The 20,697-nt window shown below is 32.5% G+C and overlaps 11 protein-coding genes across 11 annotated transcripts; 4 read left to right on the top strand and 7 right to left on the bottom strand.

Moving 5' to 3' along the window:
- Window positions 1-36: 36 nt before the first annotated feature.
- Window positions 37-597, top strand: GO595_000881 (putative transmembrane protein; the record flags this gene model as incomplete). The annotated part of the gene is made up of 1 exon (XM_067922434.1): window positions 37-597. The coding sequence occupies one exon, from the start codon at window positions 37-39 to the stop codon at window positions 595-597; it is 561 nt and encodes a 186-aa protein (XP_067778824.1).
- Window positions 598-1,486: 889 nt separating this feature from the next.
- Window positions 1,487-2,740, bottom strand: GO595_000880 (CK1 family protein kinase; the record flags this gene model as incomplete). Its single annotated transcript, XM_067922423.1, has 1 exon — window positions 1,487-2,740. One exon carries the CDS (start codon window positions 2,738-2,740, stop codon window positions 1,487-1,489), a length of 1,254 nt encoding a protein of 417 aa, XP_067778823.1.
- Window positions 2,741-5,634: 2,894 nt separating this feature from the next.
- GO595_000879 (Myb-like DNA-binding domain containing protein) lies at window positions 5,635-6,045 on the bottom strand (the record flags this gene model as incomplete). Its single annotated transcript, XM_067922412.1, has 1 exon — window positions 5,635-6,045. The coding sequence occupies one exon, from the start codon at window positions 6,043-6,045 to the stop codon at window positions 5,635-5,637; it is 411 nt and encodes a 136-aa protein (XP_067778822.1).
- A 631-nt stretch (window positions 6,046-6,676) lies between these two features.
- Window positions 6,677-7,066, bottom strand: GO595_000878 (uncharacterized protein; the record flags this gene model as incomplete). Its single annotated transcript, XM_067922401.1, has 1 exon — window positions 6,677-7,066. One exon carries the CDS (start codon window positions 7,064-7,066, stop codon window positions 6,677-6,679), a length of 390 nt encoding a protein of 129 aa, XP_067778821.1.
- A 175-nt stretch (window positions 7,067-7,241) lies between these two features.
- GO595_000877 (DNA replication licensing factor Mcm2) lies at window positions 7,242-9,788 on the bottom strand (the record flags this gene model as incomplete). The annotated part of the gene is made up of 1 exon (XM_067922389.1): window positions 7,242-9,788. One exon carries the CDS (start codon window positions 9,786-9,788, stop codon window positions 7,242-7,244), a length of 2,547 nt encoding a protein of 848 aa, XP_067778820.1.
- A 109-nt stretch (window positions 9,789-9,897) lies between these two features.
- On the bottom strand, window positions 9,898-10,899 carry GO595_000876 (WD40 repeat-like protein; the record flags this gene model as incomplete). The annotated part of the gene is made up of 1 exon (XM_067922378.1): window positions 9,898-10,899. The coding sequence occupies one exon, from the start codon at window positions 10,897-10,899 to the stop codon at window positions 9,898-9,900; it is 1,002 nt and encodes a 333-aa protein (XP_067778819.1).
- A 3,319-nt stretch (window positions 10,900-14,218) lies between these two features.
- On the top strand, window positions 14,219-15,436 carry GO595_000875 (CAMK family protein kinase; the record flags this gene model as incomplete). Its single annotated transcript, XM_067922368.1, has 1 exon — window positions 14,219-15,436. The coding sequence occupies one exon, from the start codon at window positions 14,219-14,221 to the stop codon at window positions 15,434-15,436; it is 1,218 nt and encodes a 405-aa protein (XP_067778818.1).
- Window positions 15,437-15,905: 469 nt separating this feature from the next.
- GO595_000874 (uncharacterized protein) lies at window positions 15,906-18,062 on the bottom strand (the record flags this gene model as incomplete). Its single annotated transcript, XM_067922357.1, has 1 exon — window positions 15,906-18,062. One exon carries the CDS (start codon window positions 18,060-18,062, stop codon window positions 15,906-15,908), a length of 2,157 nt encoding a protein of 718 aa, XP_067778817.1.
- Window positions 18,063-18,470: 408 nt separating this feature from the next.
- On the top strand, window positions 18,471-18,845 carry GO595_000873 (uncharacterized protein; the record flags this gene model as incomplete). The annotated part of the gene is made up of 1 exon (XM_067922346.1): window positions 18,471-18,845. One exon carries the CDS (start codon window positions 18,471-18,473, stop codon window positions 18,843-18,845), a length of 375 nt encoding a protein of 124 aa, XP_067778816.1.
- A 56-nt stretch (window positions 18,846-18,901) lies between these two features.
- Window positions 18,902-19,474, bottom strand: GO595_000872 (40S ribosomal protein S9-1; the record flags this gene model as incomplete). The annotated part of the gene is made up of 1 exon (XM_067922335.1): window positions 18,902-19,474. The coding sequence occupies one exon, from the start codon at window positions 19,472-19,474 to the stop codon at window positions 18,902-18,904; it is 573 nt and encodes a 190-aa protein (XP_067778815.1).
- A 426-nt stretch (window positions 19,475-19,900) lies between these two features.
- GO595_000871 (ADP-ribosylation factor) lies at window positions 19,901-20,446 on the top strand (the record flags this gene model as incomplete). The annotated part of the gene is made up of 1 exon (XM_067922324.1): window positions 19,901-20,446. One exon carries the CDS (start codon window positions 19,901-19,903, stop codon window positions 20,444-20,446), a length of 546 nt encoding a protein of 181 aa, XP_067778814.1.
- Between the last annotated feature and the right edge of the window lie 251 nt (window positions 20,447-20,697).

The raw sequence follows: 20,697 nt of genomic DNA, 5'->3' as shown, positions 1-20,697 counted from the left end.
AAACATAGTCAATTAATTTGGTCACATTTTTAGTAAATGGAAGCTCAAAGCGATTTCTTAATTATTGTTATACCAATAATTTTTATTGTTATAATTTACCTTATTGCTTGTAGGTCAAAAGGTGGTAAAAGTAATATGACAAATCTTGAAAATCCTACTAAATTTTCTCGTCTTCCTATTGTGACAATCACAGCAAATAATATTTTACTTGATGAAAACATGAAACTGACCGAACAGGCAAGATCTGCTTTAGTTACATTAGCTAAAAAGGCATCTATTTTTATATTCATACTTGTTAAAGATCAGGAAGAGGTTAATCGAATCTCTGATTCAATGGTCCAAGAGTTCTCAGGGCTTGTTGATAAAGAACAGATTCTTTATACTCAAACAGAAGAAGGAAGAGCATCAATGTCTCGACAATTAGAACCAGCAGCCCACATAGACTTTGATCCAGAAGTTGTTCGTTTGACTTCAATTTTCATCCCAACAGCGTTCATAGCACCAATGAGTGTCGAGTCACAATACTCAAAATGGCATGCCACATCTGTTGGTGCACTCATAAACGGAAACAACGAATTTATCAACTCTCTCAAATGAGATGTATTTTACTTTTTCTCTCATTAATAAATAAAACGAATAAAATGATATGATTTTAGAGAAATATTAACTGTTTATTTTTTTAATAAAAAATATGCATAACATAAAAAAAATATTATTTGTAACAAAATTAATCTTCCAACTAAATAAATGAAATTTATCCAAATTTGGATTTTATTATATAAAATTTATAAAAAAAATTTTATTATAAGATATATAAATTTGTGATAGCTTTTCATTTATTTTAATTTAAAATTATTTGTATTGCCTTCAATTATTTAATATCATTTCTATGATTAAAATGCATTTAGTTTATGCTAAACATATGGTGGAAAAATAAATATTTGGAATATTTTCATATATGAATGATATTATAAATATATTATATATAAAAAGTGTATTTAACTTTTGCAAATTAATTTTAAACCTAAAATAAACGAATAGGATTTCTAAATATCTTGCATTTAGGATGTTGTTGAAGATATTTAATTTTAGGTTGAAAAATTTAATTCAAATTGATTTCTTTATTTAATATTTTATTTCTTTAATGACCATAAATAATTTTGCTGTATCCTATACTAAAATATATCTTTGAATAATTTTATTATTATTATTTTATACTAGAAGAAGGAATGAAAAATGATTCTAGTATATCATGATATTCACAGTGAATAATGTAAATATTTTGCTCATAATATATATTTTTTTTCATTAAATTTATCTTTTGTTTACATCAATCGAACACAATGTAATATGAAAACATTAATTTGTAATTTTACATCCAAATGTTTTATAATAATTTAAATTCATTTACAATTTAAATCAATATCAAAGTAAAAATTTATTTTTATTTTTATTTAAATAAATGATAAAGCCTTAAAGAGAAGTTTCATTGCTTTCTTGGCGTCCTCTTAGGCGGTGTCCATCCCGTTGGTATTGGTGCTTTATGAACTGTTTGTCCATTTGTTGTTCTTGTCCTCATTAATGGGTTCTTTGAGTTCGCCACATTTCTCTGTCGTTGGTTATTATTATTTGGTTTGGGAACAATCCTTGATGAAAATGGCTGTGATGGAATTTCTGATGTTACTTTTGGTATTTGTTGAGTTGGCGGTTTATCGTCTTTTTGATCGTTAACGGTTTCCTCATTTTGGGAGTCGTTTACGTTGACTATCAAAGAAGGCCTCGAACCGCAGTTACCTTTCATGGCCACAAGTGGATGTAAACCATCAGTTCGTTTTGGATGTCCAGGTTCTGTGTTTTGGATGATCTCGACCCAATCATATTGATAATCATAAACAAAACCTTCCCGAATGAAACAGTCACGGAATAACTGCCTGTATCGAGCGTATTCGGGTTCATCTGTAAAGTTAAGTTCATGTACAAGTTGCATGTATTGAAGGAATTCATGTGGAAGACCATCACATAAATCTTCAAGAGATGTGCTGGCTTTGACACAACAAATCCTTTCGTATTTTTCCTTTCTATTTTTGGCATCAAGTCCCATCCATGGTAAGGATCCTCGTAAAAAATAAAGAAAACAGTATCCTAATGCTTCCATATCATCACGGCGAGATTGCTCACAGCCTCCAAGAGCATTAATGGATGCATAACGAGCAGTTCCTGTCAAAGATTTTCCTTGAACAAACTTGATGTGTTGATGTGTTTTTGGATCTCGATACTTTTTTGACAATCCAAAATCAATACAGTATATTTGTGACTTTTTGTTCCCAACTCCAATTAAAAAGTTATCTGGTTTGATATCACGATGAATGAAACTCTTATTATGTATGTACTGAATAGCGGAAATGCATTGATCTGCAATCATCAGAACTGTTTTTAATGAAAAGCGTTGGTGACAAAGTTGAAATAAATCTTCAAGTGATTTTCCAAGATAATCAATGACCATCACACGGTAATTTGCTTCGTTTCCATACCAATGAAGCTTTGGGATCGAGACTCCACCTGAAAATATTAGATAAAGTTTTGACTCATAAGTTAATTGAGGTGAGTTTGTTTTATTTGGCTCTAACTTAATTGCAACGATTTGGTGTGTCTTAGTATCTTCTCCGGAGTAAACCTCTCCAAAGCTTCCAGAACCTATTTTCCTGTGGAGCTTGAAATGCCCTCCGACTGTGATTTCCATTTTGGAAAAACCAAAAAAAATAAAGTTTTTAAAAAAAACACTATTTAATGTAAAATATAGAAAAAGCTGTTGTAAAATCGTCATCACCAAATCGGTTGCACGCCACAAAGACATATGTCAGATTGCAAATTTTCTTAATTCTTTCATAACCTACGTACCAAATTAGTTGTAAAATTATGTTTGAAAGAAAAATTGATTAAAAATGTAAATTCCAAAAAAATGAATATATGTTCAATCAGTTAATTATTCCATTAATGAACACATTATTAACTATCACAAGCCAGGAATTTAAGCTTGCTTTACAACGTTTTTAAAAATGAACGATTTTTATAATTTCATGAATTTGCAATTCAAAATTACAATTGTTTAAAATTTCCAACAATTCTCGTAAATGTAAGGATGCACTTTATAACAATATAAAATATAATTTGGAATCTTCTTGCTTATTCCATTTTAATGAATTAGTAATGAGAATTAATAACGAAAAGTAATATGGAAGATAGTAATTTCCTTTTCAATGCTGAGAGGATTGATTCAATTTACCTTGAGAACAAACAAGCACAAGATCGAAGATTTTTGTTGAATGATTCATAAAGTTTTCATTCAGGATATTGACAGCAAAAAACAGTTATAACGGTTGTTCTCAATTTTTTCCAATACAAAACAACAAATTTCCTTTATTGACATATATTAAAATCTTCATAAAACAAGAAAAAACATCAGTTAATATTATGAAAATTTTAGAATTAAATGGTATGAACTGATAAAGTAAATTCTGTTTCAACATCCAAAAGAGAACCTGAATATTCTGGTGGTGAATACATATCAATTTGGGCATCTTTTATAGAATTATCTTTCAGTAAAAATAATTCTTTTATCTGAATTAAATTTGGTGCAGATGGTCTTGGGAGATTTTTACCTATTACCGTCGGATCTTCTAGAAATACACCCAGGTAAGGTGGTTTTGATTTTGTCTGGTCATTTTCTTTTGTGTCTATCCAGATTGAGTTCATAACAAGAAAATGCTTGATTTTCGTTTGTTTCAAAAATTGAGATGGCATTCAATTTTTTCACCTCGCAGCAAACAATTTTCAATCAATAAAGCAGTTTTAATAGAAACCACCCCGGAATTGAAATGAAGAAAAAGGATGATCAGAACTCAATTTTGTTCTTTCACATTGTTGTATAACAATTTTTCACCTCATTAACTTAAAGTATACAACAAGTAAACAAATTTATTTCGTTTTTAATCATTAATTTAATTCATGTGTTGTGTTTAATCATTAATTTGATTTATGATATAATAATGAAACTAACAAAATAATTATATTTTGCGATTACCTTTTTATGATTATTATTTTATTTAAATGCTTTTGCTTTTTAAAAATCATAAACCTAAATTCCCTATAAATAAATTTCTGGTTTTTTCAAAAACTAATCATTGATTTAGAGAACAATGATCAATAAAAATATTTATGATTTATATTTATTCGCTTTCATTTTTTCTTTCCCTTGAAAAATATTTATAAAAACTTAAAAAAGAAAGATTGAAGAATACAAATTTGTCTTCTCCTTAAAATTATTTTTTAAAATTCATATAAAAAAATTTTATTCATATTCTATATTTTTAACAAATAGTCCTATTTGCTGATTTTTATATGTTATTTTGTTTCATTTTCAAGAGATTGAAAAAAATTGGGAAGATTTGGCCCAGGGACGGTTTTATTGAAAATTGAATGTAATAACCACTTGTGGAAGTCCTAAAGATTTTGTTTCCTCATTTGATTTGCGAAGATAAAGCGGTTACACAAATTTTTCAATTTAACAATCAACTTTTTGAGAGATATTATTTTTGATTTTTCCCATAGTTTTTAACCAAAAAACATCAGGACTGGATTTATCTAATGATACAAAAAGATCTTATTCAAGTTGAACTCTTTTTAAAAATGAAAAAATTTCGTAATGGTTATTATATGATATTTTCAATTGATTAAAACCTTAATTTATCATAGAGTAGATTCTCCCGGAGAAGCAGCTTTTGTCTTAGTTTCATTTTTTCTATTTGTGGATAAAATCTCATTAAGATTATTCATAAAACCATGGTTAAATGGAAGAGCATTGGCAGGTAATCCAGTGAGATAAGGAATTTTGCTTCTATGTTTTCTTTCATATTGATTGAGATTTTGTGAAATTGTTAAATATATGGATTTAAGATTTTTGACTGAAAGATAAAAAGCAAGTAATGATAAAAGAAGAGTTGGAAACAGTGGAATCTTATTTGTGAAAAAGTCTGTAAATGAATTCGAATGATACATTGTGAATATGCAATCAAAAATGATAAGAGAGGATAACAAAATCTCAAGCAAAATTAAGTAAACATAATTAGCATAATTTTCTTTGCTGATGCATGTTCCAAGCCATCTTGAATGATGATCTCTAAATGGAAAACATTTTTGACATACTGCACAATGTGAGCCTCTAGGTGGAACATTTTTTTTGCATATAGTACATATTTCTTGATTATTAAATTCAGTTGAACCTTCATCTTCTAATTCTTCTACTGAAAGATCAAGTAAAGACAAGGTCATTCCATATAAGGTACTAAACAAATAGAAATAAATTGGGGTTTTGGATAAAAAAGACGATCTAAGAATAGAATCTGAATAAAATAAGGTAACATAAACAAGAAGGTGGAAAAAAACCATAATTGGCCTTAAGTTTATTTCTTTTTCTGATGCTCCTTCTTTAAGGCCATCATCTTCGTCAGAAAAAATGGATTCTAGGATGCGCATTTGTTTGGTGATTTGAGTAAAATTAATGACAAAAAAAATTGAAAACAAATAGTTGACACATTCAATAATAAAAAAAAAAAGATTTCGAAAACTTAAACTAGTTTAGAAGAATGAAAAATTCTCCCAAATATCAATCCCTTTTTCGTTAAGGGAAAAGTCAATTCCATGATTGATGAAAAGTGGTTCGTTAAAGGAATCAAAATCATCAACTCCTGGAAAAACAATTTGACCAAGGTCAACATCGTTACTCGGCTTGCTTGGTTGGCTCTTGATTTGCTTTTTAGGATTTGAAGTTATTGAACGATGCCTGGATATCATCATCCATCTATTTCTAATACTATTATCAGAACGATTACTTAAAAAGCGTGCGAGTTTATTCCATTTTGGACCGATTTCTGCATATTTTTCTTCGAGAATTTTATCCTCTTCAGGGGTCCATGGATCTTTCCTAAGGTCAGGGTTTACATAATTGTTCCATCTCTCTCTGCATTGTCTAGGATTTCTTGTTCCCATTAACTGGGAAATATGAAGCCAATTCTTTGTCCCATGTTCTCTAACTAATGATAATAATTTTGAATCTTCTTGAGGACTGAATTTTGATTTAACGGTTGATTTTGAAGTTCGTATAACATTGGCATGAGGTGAAGCTGATAGAAGTTGATTCCCCTGCCTCTGCAGAAAGCTCATGTGCTGTGTTGAAAGTGACATCATTTTTCAACAGAAAGCCGAAACTTCTCAATTTTGAATGCATTTTTAAAAATGAAAAAGTTATTATGGCCATGATTACAACACAGCACTTCACCAGAATATCTGACACAGTCACTTTTTTAGTTTTTGATGAAAATATTTCACTTTTTACGTACTTTATATTTTTGCGTTATAAATATCAATTCAAAAAGTGGACGACCAGAAAAAGAACGTTAAAACTGTACAGTGTTATGCAATGAATTTCGTAAGTGTTGAAAGCTTTAAAAAGAAATATTTAACAATTAATCACTTATAACCAAGACCACCATCTCAACAATAAATAACTCCAATTGTAAAATTTTTTCAAGCTCATGAAAAACAATATTTTGTATTAATAATTATTTGGCAAGCAGCGCTTGGTTAGTACAAAAATGAGTAATAACTGTGCCACATCAATTTATTTAAATGGTAGACGATCAATATATTCATCTACAGATGATTCGCATGTATCTGGAATTTCCTTTGCAACAAGAGCGCTACCAGAAGTTTCACCATCTGATGAACTTATGTCTTCCGGTTTTCCATTCATTTTTGAAACTGCATAAATAGAAGGAGTTGGTGGCTCAATTGATGGCTTAGGTTCTTCCCATTCTGGCTTTTGTTGGTTAACTTGGGCAAGTGGGGATTCCGGATCCGTTTGTTCTGCTTGGGCTTCCTTTTCTTTAATTTCGGTTAATTTTTCTTGACTTTCTTCATCATTATCTGGCTTCGATGGCCTTTCATGGTGTCTATGGTGATGATGGTGATGATGACTTGGGGTTGTTTCCTGGTCAACTTCTTTGCACATTTTACTTGAAAAGGCTTCTTCTGAAAAAGCTCTTGAGTGAAAAAATTCACATATGCACTTAATTTCTTCAACTCCGAACTTAACGTACAATGACACCAAATACGATGAAAACGAACTGAATTATCAACGGTTAAATTTTGTGCATCAAATTTGATGTATTAATTAATTTCTTTATTTAAGTTTCACGGATAATTTCTGTATCTGTTTGATCAAAATCATTTTTGAACTTTTGAGATTGATAGAAATTATGGAAATCATTCACACCGATATCCTTTGCTCTAGCTTCGAAATCACTTTTCTTTATAACAATTTTTCTAGTTTTATCTTCATATTCAATTCCACTTCTTCTTAAGTTCATAAATGCAATTCGTTCTCTAACCATAGTATGTATTACATGTAATAACAAATCATTTCTATCTCTACCATAAACCAAATATCTTCCAAATTTCTTTTCCAAGTATTTCTTATTCGCATATTTCTCAGTAGAAACAAATGATTCCAATATTAATGAAATCGCAAAATTAACATCTGACTCAACAACATTATTCCTTAAATGAAGTCTTGCATGTGCTTCAGCAAGTCTAATGATAGATTCTAAATGTCTGACAGTAATTCTTGCTCCTCCTCCTTTTTCACTTTCTTCTCTTAATTCATTATATAATGAAACAAGTTTCTCATTATCAATATCACTTAGTTTTGGCTGAACATTCTTTCGTGCATATGCAATGTACTTTCGTAAAATTCCTTCATCTAATCCATTTTGATGAGTTTCACCTTGATGAGATTTGATGACGTAATCAGCCAATTTCGCATCAAGTATAGAATCTACGACATCTTTAACAACACATAACACATCAAAACGAGACAAAATTGGTTCTGATAAACCTGAATTTTGTGAAAATGATAATGACCCATCGTAACGACCATGGATAGGGTTACATGCTGCAATAACTGAGCAACGAGCTAATAATGTAGTAACAATTCCAGCTTTTGATATTGATATTGATTGTTGTTCCATAGCTTCATGAATTGATGTTCGATCTTTATCACTCATCTTATCGAACTCGTCAATTAAACAAACTCCTCCATCTGCTAAGACTAATGCTCCACCTTCTAATGTCCATTCACCAGTTGAATGTTCTAAATGGACTGACGCTGTAAGGCCTACTGCGGATGCACCTTTACCAGTTGTAAATACTGCGCGTGGTGCAATCGATTCAGCATATTTCAGAAATTGTGACTTAGCGGTTCCGGGGTCCCCCAAAAGGAGAACGTTTATATCGCCTCTAACACTATGACGATCTTTAAAGTCTTTTCTACGACCTCCGAATAATGAAAGTGCAATTGCTGCTTTAATATTTTCATGACCAAATATTGAAGGAGCAATTGATTCGAATATTGTTTTTGATATATCTGGTTGTTTTGAAAGTTCTATTATTTGTTGTTCTTCTTCTTTTGTAATTGATATTGCCGAATATGAATCACCACTCCGTGAAACATGATTAGCTTCAATCATTGTAGAAAACACAGGAAATCCTTGACGACGAATGTCCATCATATGTTTGTATATTCCGGTGATTTCAACTTCTTCACCTGGTCGACAACAATCTGCTAAATCGGCGTAAAGAACGACTTCTTTTGTACGTGGTAAACGACCAGGTTGTACTGAACCAGGAGGCTCTTGGATAGTAATTCTTTGATAGTTTCTGTATACTGTTGAAGCCGTATCTATTGTAAATCCACTTTTTGCAGTACAAACCGGGCAATAATTAGGTGGAACAGGTTTTTCATCTGTTACAGGGAATGGTCCAATTGTATTACCACATCTTGAACATTTCCATTTAACTATTCGAAGCTGTGGAAACACCGATGTACGCTTTGTAACAACGCCACGTGTTTTAATAAGAGCGTTCAGATGTATCTGACGTAAGTTCCTAAGCTCATCAATGATTTGAAGATCAGATATACGAACATGAATTTCGGGTGAAATTCTTGTGAATTCGGGGAAAAGTGCATTGTTAGTAACGAGTGCGAATGCTGCATCATCTAAAATTTCGAGGATTTGTGCTGGTGCATCACCAAGCCAGATGCCGATAATTGGCGTATGTTGTGCCAAATGGACATATGAAACTTCGAAACTAATTCTGTTTTGTGATGCCATTTGTTTGATCCTATTAATATATAATGGTTCGCCATCACTACTTTTGTAATTAATTAAAAAGTCATGAAATCGACGTGCAATTTCATGACGAATTTCCGGCCTTTCGAGATATTGTGTAAGAGGGCCAGTGACATCTTGAAGAATGACGGGATTATCATTGTCGACTTTGAATAATTCATTTAACGGATCAAGATCTCCATCACGAGCTCTTTGTCTTATTCTGTTTCTCCTTCCAATGATTGACATTTCATCATCGGAATCCCAACCAAGATCAGCGGGTCCGCGCATTGCTTGATTTCTTCTACGAATTTCAAGCTCTGCATTTAATCGATCTTCGGCAGACATTTGTTCATATGTTGCAGAATCTAAACCTGCGTCTTCATATGTGTCAAGTTCTGGGATTGCTCTATAATCTAAGCGGACTGTATCTGCTAAATCTTCACCTTCTGGTTCACTTTCGAAATTATCGCCGATCCGAGTCGAGTGAATATCATCTGATTCTGATTCCGAATATTCTGATTCTGAATGAATTGGCGTTGAAAGTGGAGAACTATCAGACATTTCCTTGGAAATAGTTAACGTACTCCAAATTAAATGTAAACGGAATCACTTAAAAATTGAATGGTTTACAAACGAAATCAAAAAAAAAAATTAATTTTAATTTATACATTTATACACTTTCTTTGAGTTCTCCGACAATGATCGTCCCGTCTGTACTTCCTGAAACAACAATTGGATGCGTCGGATGGAAGTCAACACCAGTGACAGCGCCTTTATGTCCTGGTAATTCATATTTAAGAAGTGGTTCGAATACATTTTCGATATCAAATATCCTCAAAAGTCTATCAGAGCTTCCACACATTACATAGCGGCCATCAGGCGAAAACGCAACACGCGATGGCACAACTTCTTGCATTGGCTCTCCATTCTGAGTAACTGACAGAAGACGATTAGAACCTTCGTCTTGTGCCTGAACAGAAAAGATCTTAAGAGTACCATTGGATTCATTTGAAGCAATGTATTTCAAGTTTGGGCTGAACGCGGTACCAAAAATAATTGATTCTCCAGGAAGCGTATAAACCATTTTCAGTCTGTTCTCGAAAAGGCAATCAACGAATATGTTGCCGCAGACTCCGCCAACTGCGACGAAGTAAGGATTTGTGGAGATGGATGTAACTGGTGAATTAGATTTAAGCTTAATGACGCATTCACGAACTCGTACATCGTTAACCATTACATATCCTGCGTCGTCTCCTGACACAATGAGGTTTTGGCCATCTTTTGTGAATTGGACACAATTCACAATTTCACGATGATCTTTAAAGCGGCGGATAACTTTGCCGCTGCCTGTGTCGATCAGCGCAACTGTTTTATCTGCGGAAGACGTCGCGAATTTCGTTCCATCAACAAACCACGCGAGACTTGTTATTGGGAAATTGTGCGAACGAATCGCGCCGACAGATTGGATCTCTGATCCGACCTTCCACAGAATGATTTCTCCCGCACAGCTCGCAAGGAGATTCCCATCTGGCGAAAAATGACACTCATTGACAGAACCGGAGTGCCCTGTAAGCTGAAAAACTGGGTGAGATAGGAAGTTCGTTTTCTGATCAATTGGTGTCTCTCTGTAAGGCTGAATCGCCCTGAGCGCTTGGTGCTGAACCAATGTCATTGGCACTTTCCAAAACGGTTATCTTTGACAGGTGAGGTGGCCGTTTATTTGGGGGTGGCCTGATTTACACAATTGTGATATATTTTTTTGAAGTTGATCTTCTTTGAAATTCAAACATGAATTTTGAAATATATATATTTTTTAATTTTCAAAAACCATCCAGTACCAGTTTACTGAATAATGTGTGGTTGCCGTGTATTGAATATGGGGCTCTTTTTTTGTTCTTTGTTAATGCAATCACTTTTGAAACGACATGCAAAACATTTCATATGGTTTTTTGATTTCTCAACAAAAATATATTTTAAAATTCATTAATCTTGGTTTTATTATTTCTGTGATCTAATAATATAGTTTCTAAGAGAATGTAATTACATTACACAAAGGTAGCTTTCATTCAAAAAATATTTTAAATGTATAATTGTCAAAAAAATTCATATTTACTTTGGTAAATTTTGTAGTATATTTATTTAATGTGCTTCCAAGAATGTCAATGCCAAAAAGTCATTTGTTTTTTGTGTGTAACTTTTGTAATATGAAAATTAAACTGTTTCATTTTCTAAACGATGATGCAACCAATGAAATTATTATTAAATACGGAAGAAAGACCTTAAGAACATTTGCAGATATCAAAATTTCGGTTCAGTTGAACCCAAAGCGATTATTATAAAATATTTATGCATTATCTTTGTAATGTTGTTTCCAAAAATTTTTTGTTGAAGTTTTTCTTATAATGCACTTTATAATATTATTGTTTTTATGTATTTACATTTTGCTTTGTGGGGATATTTGTTATATTGTATATTGCCATTTCGATGATTTTCATATGTTTGTATGTTTATATCAAATTTTGTTTTGATACAATTATTTCGATTGTTTTCTGCATACATTCGATCTTTGAGTTGATTTTGATTATTAGCAATATAAGCTTCATTTCTATTTCTTGAAAGTGAAGATTTGATATTTGTAGAAGAGGAATATGAATTAGAATTTTCGTCAGTACTTTTTTCAAGGAGTAAATTTACTATTTCTGTGGAACCTTTCTTTTGTGAAATTTGAAGTGCTGTTTCAAATTATTAAAACATATTCCAAATTATTAAAATGAATAATTTTTGCATTAACATCAATTCCTTTATCTAAAAGTAATTTTACTATTTCTTTTTTTTATTTCTAACTGCTATATGAAGTGCTGTTTCAAATTATTAAAACATATTTCAAATTATTCAAATGAATATATTTCGCATTAACATCAATTTCTTCTTTATCTAAAACATATTTCACAAGTTCGATATTATCTGATTCAGAAGCAAATAACAAAATATTTATAGGAATTTGATTATTTTGAAGGAAACATTCAACGAGATATAAATTTCCATTTCTTACTGTTTCATTAATATTAACAGGATTAACATTAATTCCTTTTTCTTCCAAAAATGCTAAAATTTCATAATTGTCTTGTTTAATACAAAAACTTACCAAATCATTAGTTTTATTCTCTAACATTCGAAACATTGAATTTGGTTGTGTTTTTTCTGATTTATTCTCATAAACATATTTAAAGATATCATTTTGATGGAATTTAATTGCTGTTTCATATGAACCTTCAAATGATGAATGATTCTGTTCACATAAATGAATAATTTCTTCATTTCCACCTGCAACTGCATATTTACCTGTATTATTTATGTTAGAGCCATTCATAAGTAAATATTTAAAACATTTAACTGAAGAAAAGAATGCTGCATAATCAATTAATGTAACATTTTCTTTGTTAATAAATGAACATCTTTCATAAAGTGATGGTTCAATTGTTTGATTAAAATCAAAATTTGTTTGTGATGATATTTCTTGAAGTTTTTCTATTTCATCATTCCGAATTATTTTTTGCAATTTCATTTGGATTATGTCCTTCTTTATTATACTTCTTATGGAGCTCCCAATCATTCTTTGATAGTTCTTCATAATTATCCAAAAAGTATTTTTCTATTGGATCGTTTCTATTATACCCAAATGGCAAATGATTTTGGTTTTGGTTTTCTTCTTTTGCTTTATTGAATTAATATTTTTAGTGATATTTTTATCAATTAAATTTTGTTCAATCATTTTCTCAATTAAATAATATGATTCTTGTGTGTTCTTTGTAGATACACGTTTGATAAAAATTGATAATAGTTTAACGATATTTTGATTAATTTCTTCTTCTTTCATTTGAAGTGTCTTTAAAAAATTTAAGTAAATATCGAATGCTTGTTTTCGTGATGAAAATGCATTATAAACGATGTTACTTATAATGGTATTAAATGTATTTGGATAATTTGAATCAAAAAATTTCATTACTTTTTTAATGGATGGCTGGAAGTTTTCTTCGGTTAAACCGAAAATAGTTTTCTCAATTAGGAATTTCAAGCAGGTTGATGAATTATTCGAATTTTTATCTCCTGTGTTTATGGCAGTATCATCATTAGGCACATGCATGTGGTTTGGCGAAATCATAGCTTTGAATAAAATGAAACAAGCCACATATTGTCTTGCTTTAAACAAATTAAAATTTGATATTTTTGGTGATTTCAATTTTTTGAAAATTTTAGGAATTTGATAAGAAATACATTATGCTCAACTGCTGCTATTAAAGTTCTTATATCAAATTCTAAAAAAAAAATGTCTGCTTGAAAAGGAACAATTGCAAAAAGTTATTCTAAAAAATTGAAAAATTTGTAACGTTTTGGGACACCCCGTTCTATAAAACCCTTGTCACTTTTTATCCGCTAATTAGTTATCTAATAAACTGGTTGTAAAAAATTAGCAGCATTTTTTGATCGGTTTTAATAGAATCACGTTCAAAAAGTGAAGCCGATACTACCGATTTTTTTTCACATTTGTTGTTAAAAATTTTGATCATGAAAAATTTTGCTTGCATGACTAAAAAAATATTATATAATATGAATAAGTTCTTGAAAACTTAATTTTTTTTCAAACGTTCTATCCTAGCATCAAATATTAGTGAGATATCAGATTCATATATTTCATATTTATATTTTACAGATTCACTTAATAAATGCGCATATAAAACCGAGCTATGTTCGTTTTGAAAAATTGTATGAATTCCTTTTCATGTATCACTTACATTTCTATTTACGCAACAGCAAATTTAAATCTCTAAAAAAACAACGTATTGCCACTTTATTTATTTCTATACTTTATATTTATTCAAAGACGGTCAAGTCCATTCAAAAATTAAGGTCATCGTTGTTTTAAATTTGTGCTGATAAACTCTCATCACACAAAAATTTGAATGAACATCACTCAATTAAACCCCTCTCTAATGCAAAGGGAGTCGATAGGGAACTATGATTTCGTTTTCCAGATTGGTTCTGGATCTTTCGCAACTGTCTGGTTAGCACGTCATAGATTTACAGGTTTAAATGTTGCTATTAAAATTATCTCCCGATCTTCTCTTAATACTCAAGAATCAATTACCAGATTTCAAAGAGAGACTTCTCTTCTCAAACAAATGAATCACCCATTTATCACAGAATTGTTTGAGATTATTGAAGATGAAGAAGCTTTTTATCTTGTGATGGAATATGTTGAACATGGAAATATGCTTGATTTCATTAATAAAAACGGAAGACTCACGGAAGATAAAGCGAGGCGCTATTTTTGCCAACTTGTTAGCTCTCTTGAGTATATTCATGATCAAAAATTTGTAGCACATCGTGACTTAAAAGCAGAAAATGTTATGTTGGATCGCTACGACAACATCCGTTTGATAGACTTTGGCCTTAGCAATCAATTTACGAAAAGGACACCAGAATTAATGACAGCATGCGGGTCACCTGCTTATGCATCTCCTGAGATGATATTAGGAAACCCATATACCAAAGCAGCTGACATTTGGAGTTCTGGTATTTTACTCTATGCCATGGTTGCAGGTCGTCTTCCATATTATGATCAAGATATTCAAACACTTCTATCCAAGATTGTCAAAACCGAAATCACCTATCCAAGTGTTATGTCACCGTCACTTGTAGATTTACTTAAACGAATGTTATTAAAAGATCCGAATCAACGCATCACATTATCACGGCTCAAGGAACATCCATGGTTTTCCAAAAGTGAGTACACCGCACTTATGAATCTTAACTTCATGAATAATCTTAGTTTCCATCCCACTGAGTGTGCAATTGACAGAGACATCATCGATCAGATGACCGTTTACGGAATTGACTGCAAATTTTTGCCGCAGTCAATTTTGACAGGGGAATTCAATGAGAATACGGCTATCTATCGTATGCTCAGGAAGAACAAAATAACTGAGAAAATGAAAGATATAATGTCTTGTATGGCGAAGATGAAAAACGAAAACTTCATCCCACCAGCAATGAGGAAGAAAGATTCTCCGCCGCTGAGAATGCTGCCAAGTGTTATAAGGGTATCGCCGAATGTGGTATCAATTAGAAGAATGTCAAGGCCAATTGCAATGAGAAGAGTAATGGTAGTGCAGCCTGAGAATAACGAGAAATGCTTCGAAACGCCTTGATGAAGTGGTTTGATGCAAAATACATATTGTTAATGTTTGATGTGAATGTTGTAATTAGTGATAAACTTTATTGAATTTGTTATAAAATTATGTTTGACTTGAATTATGTGTCGTAACTAAAATTTGAAGAGGTTGTAAAGTGAAAATTTATCACTTGGTAATAATGATATAAATAATTAATATTCTCATCCATAAGATCACTGTTTCCCTTCGTAAGGGAATTCCTGAAAATCCCAATATCCTCCACCACATACAAATTTTAACAATTAATGAATTATATTTTTATATAAGTGATCCAACAATTTATTAAAGAAATATTTTCTAAAAAAATTGAAATCTAATATTGAATCAACCAAAACTCAATAATAAATTGGTTCGGCAGAATCTTGGACATACCAATATTCAGATGCGAATTCGCACTTTAAATAATTATTTCATTTAACACTCGATGTATTCGTCATAGCTTTTACTAATCCTCCCAGACTGATTCTGATGTCGTCATGTCAGAATCATCAGAAGAATCGGAGCACTGCATCTGCTCTCTGACCTTTTGCAGGGCGATCTGCAAGTCTTCCAGCGACAGCTCGTTCACAGTGCTTGGCTCGTTCCTGAACTGCTTGCTCGTTTTGTTCTCCTCCTTCGGCGGCACCTTCTTCAGCTCGAATTTTCTGTTTTTGATTTCCTCCAAAAACGATCGATCGCCGACAATTGGCTTATTGATAGAAGCCGTCACTTGTTGGAACACTTTGTCATATATTCTTTCTTTGTATGTTTTTGTAGTTTTCGGTGGCGGTGGTGGTGGTGGTGGTGGAGGTGGAGGCGGAGGAAGTATTTCGAACATTTGCTCTGATGATATCGGCGGCGAAACCATCAAGTCCAAGCGAATCGGCATGAAAGCAAACTGCTGACTCGTCATTGACGTATAGAGTGTCGGTGAATAACTACGATCAAATCCAATTGAAAATCGCTGACTCGTCATTGAGGTGTACAGTGTTGGGTTATACTGTCGTTGCTCCTTTAGTGGTAATGAGATTTGTTGGCTTGTTATTGAGGTGTATAACGTTGGGTTATACTGACGTTCTTCTTTTAATGATATATTACAAATATGACTGATCGAAGATGTGTATAATGTTGGGTTGTACTGACGCTCTTCCTTAAGTGGAATTGATACTTGTTGCCCTGTGATCGTTGGATATAAGGTCGGCTTGTATTGTGGATCTTCTTTTAATGGAATCGATATTTGATGTGTAAGATTACTGGTATATAGAGTGGGATTGTATTGGGGCTCTTCTTTGAGTGGTATTGAGACTTTGTGGCTTGTAAATGTGGTACACAAATTTGGACTATACGTAGGTTTCTCGGATTCAATGACTTGTGAGATGTATACTGGCTCATGGATGATAATGGGCTCTGGTTCGGGTATTGGTTCTGGTTCATGATCGCAAATAACCGTTTTGATTGTTCGAGTCAATTGAATTGGTTCAGGCTCTGGCTCTGGTTCTTTATCGTATATAACAGTTTTGATTGTGGGCGTTAGTTGAATGGGTTCAGGTTCGGGTTCAGGTTCTTCATCAAATATCACAGATTTGATGGGAGTAAGCTGAATTGGTTCTGGCTCTGGTTCAGGTTCAAGATCAAATAAAACGTCTTTGATTGGAGTAAGAATTATTGGTTCTGGCTCAGGTTCAGGTTCAAGATCAAATAATACATCTTTGATTGGAGTAAGAATTATTGGTTCTGGTTCTGGCTCAGGCTCAGGCTCAACATCAAAAAGAATATCTCGGATTGGTGTAAGTTGTACAGGCTCTTTCGGAGGCTGATCAAATAACGTTGCGGGGCATTTAGACAATTTGACAGGGTCTGTTTGCACATCAGCGGTTCGAATTCTGTCTTCTTCTTTAAGGAAAGGAGTGTACTTGACTTCGTTACGCCAACTACTTGTTTTCCCTGGTTTAGGTGGGATTGCAAGGCGGAAGTTAGGGAGAGGAATTGATTCTTCAAAATATACAATGTTAGGTGGTGTCGTATAACGTTGATTTTGTATTTTAACAGAGCCTTTCCTTTTCTCATAGGTTTGCTGAGCTGCTTCAAGTTCACGTGAAAGAGCTATTGCCAATTCTTCACGAAGTTGTTTCTTATAAAATCCTGTATCACTGATTTGAAGTTCAAGCTCTTTGTAACTTGGGATGATTTCTTTGAATGGTTCAAGTGTAAGAGATGGTGGGATGTCTTTTGTTGAATTTTCTAAGAAATAATTGCTTTGACCTGGCATTGCTTCTTTTATGTTTTCAATTACAGGGATTTTAACATCCTTGACCCTGTTGGTCAAAAAGTCTTTATATGAATCTGAGTTAGTTTTTTCGACTATTTGTTGTGCTGTTGATTTAAGTGGAATAATCTCTGATGCAATTTTTTCATACTTGTCACATAGCTTAGATATGTCGGAATCTATTTCCAAAAAAAGGTTTAATGCATATTTTTGAAGTTGATAAATTTGATTAAAGATTCCTTGAACATACACAGCTTCCATGCTGCCAATTATTTGGCTTGTTGACATTGAAGCCTTTTTCTTTGGATCAACATTGGTGTTGGCCTGGAAAGGGGGAAGAGATATCCCAGGAAACATTTTATCGTTGATTCAAATTGTTTTATTAGCAGTTCTCAATATTCAATGGACCTTCTCAAAAGCTTATTACGCTTATTAAGCTTAATATTAATTTCATCGACGGATTTTTTTGCCGCATTAACGAACGTAATCAAACGTTATGATTCCATCTGATCAAATTGCATAAAACTATTTCGAGTGAGGAAATTCGAATCTATTGAATTTCATTGTGTAAAACAGAAAAATAAAGATTTATCAAAATTATTTTTTTGATGGATTTTCAAAACTTTTTCGAGGATTAAATCATTTTTTGTAAGTTCATATGGCATCAAAACACCTTATTCAGGCATTTTCTAGCTGGTAATTCACAGCAAAAACAAATTTCGTTTTCCTTGCCAAAAAACGTTTATATTTTCTGACCACTTCGAAATGTCTGAAGGATTTACTTTCGATCCAAAACAAGCAGCTGCCGAAAAAGAAGCAGCAATCAAAGCTGCTAAGGCGGACAACAAAAAATTAAACATGTCACTTGAAGAAATTGCAAAGAGTGAATATGAAGAAAAAAAAGCAAAGCGTGAAGCCGCAAAACAAGAAAAGAAAGATCAACGTAGAACACGTGATGAAAGGCCAAATAAGCGAGACAACAAAAATAACAAAAAAGATCGTAGAAATGATTATGTTTCGAATAAGCCAACACAAATCGATGTACCCGAAGGTGCAATCCGTCGTTTCCTCAAAGAGCAAAAAGCTACATATCCAAGAGGTTCTACACTCAAAATCATGGCGTATCCAAATCGTAAGTAAATATCAATAATTATCCAAACTCAGTTAAACAGATGACCAAACATCATCAAATGGGTTTACTCAGAGAAATCATCACCCTTTCCTTGCTTCTTAGCAGCGTCTTTAGCCCTCATTCTCCTCTTACGGCCAGCCTTTTCAGTCGTCATAACAGAGTTATCTGCGTAGCGGATATTGCGTTCAGACTCCTTCCAAACAAGGAATTGTGGTTGATTGACAAGTTGGTTCTCAACTGCAATATGGCGATGATTTATCAATGTGCGAGCATGATGAATAGACTTGGCAAGAGCAGCTTTGTGAACTTGTGTTTGAAGACGGCGGTCAAGAAGATCGTTTGGTGTGAGTGAAAGTACATAATCGAGTTTTTGTTTTGTTTCATCAAGAACACCAAGGCGTGTGAGACGACGAAGAAGAGCAGCACCTTCAAAGATGCGCTTTGTGTCGTTTTCTGGAAGCATGAGAAGGTTACGGGCAGCCTTGCGGATCTTGGCAAGTGTGTAATTAACCCTCCAAAGTTCACGTTTGTTTTTGAGACCGTATTCACCGACAACCTTAAGTTCACGGTGAATGCGTTCCTTTTCGTAAGGACGCATTGGCTTCTTAAAAGTACGGCCGAAGTTATGGCTCGTCATCGCAAAGGTGGACCAAACCTCCTAAATTGAATAGGTTTGTTCCAATTTCTTTGAATGATTTACTTGAAAACTTCTTTAAAATGTTTTATATCTCAGGATTCTAAATGTGTTTGGATAATCTGAATGGCACATATGATTTAAAAACATCATTTGAGGCCTTAATGCATAACTGGGATTGCATCTTTTGTGATTTAAAATACAAATTTATTTTACAAAATCTCGTTTACTTTTAAATTCTTTTTTTGAAAATATGTATTGAATCTAATAACACAGATAAACCTATGATAAATCCAGTTAATATTAGCGAAATTTTTTTTAAATGAGAAAGGTTGAACGTTTAATGTTTTCTATCGTAAATTTTAAAAATTTTGGTCAGATGGAAATTTGCAACAAGATGGAACTAACCAGAAAACACATCATTTTTAAATGGGATTACTATTTAGTGGTATTTATAACAAATGGTTCAAGAACAAGGACATGAGAATTCTTATGGTTGGACTTGATGCAGCAGGAAAAACAACAGTTTTATACAGACTTAAACTTGGGGAACATGTAACAACAATTCCAACAATTGGTTTTAATGTTGAAACAATTGAATATAAAGGATTTAATATGAATGTATGGGATGTTGGAGGTCAAGATCGAATTCGTCCACTTTGGCGTCATTATATCCACAACTCCCAAGGTGTCGTTTTTGTTGTTGACTCAAATGATGTTGGAAGAATTGATGAAGCTCGCGATGTTCTGCATACTCTCCTTGAAGAAGATGAATTGCGTGATGCTGTTGTACTTGTTTATGCAAACAAACAGGACCTCCCAAACGCTATAAGTCCATATGAACTAGGAAACAAGTTGAAACTTGATAAAATCAATCACCCATGGAAAGTTCAAGGAACATGCGCAACAACAGGAGATGGATTATATGAAGGATTGGATTGGCTAGGTGAGAAAGTTAACACAAAAAGAAAATGATTAAAAAAAATGTGATAAAAACATTTATATATAGTTAAGCTGCTATTAAAAGCAAAAAAAGACTCAAAATTCAAATAAAAAAAATATTCACTTTTATAACATACATACAGATTATAATTTTGTTTATTTGCTAGTTGAATCGCAAACTATTCTTCCTGAAATTACTCTAAAAAAAATTTCAGAATATTTAATACATGAATCTATAAGAAACACAGGAATAATCAACTTCTTTCTCACAGAAATATGAACAT

The sequence above is a fragment of the Histomonas meleagridis genome (assembly GCF_020186115.1).
Source record: "Histomonas meleagridis strain 2922-C6/04-10x chromosome Unknown contig_118, whole genome shotgun sequence".
Classification (NCBI taxonomy): domain Eukaryota; phylum Parabasalia; order Tritrichomonadida; family Dientamoebidae; genus Histomonas; species Histomonas meleagridis.
This window is presented reverse-complemented; position numbering and strand designations above follow the sequence as displayed.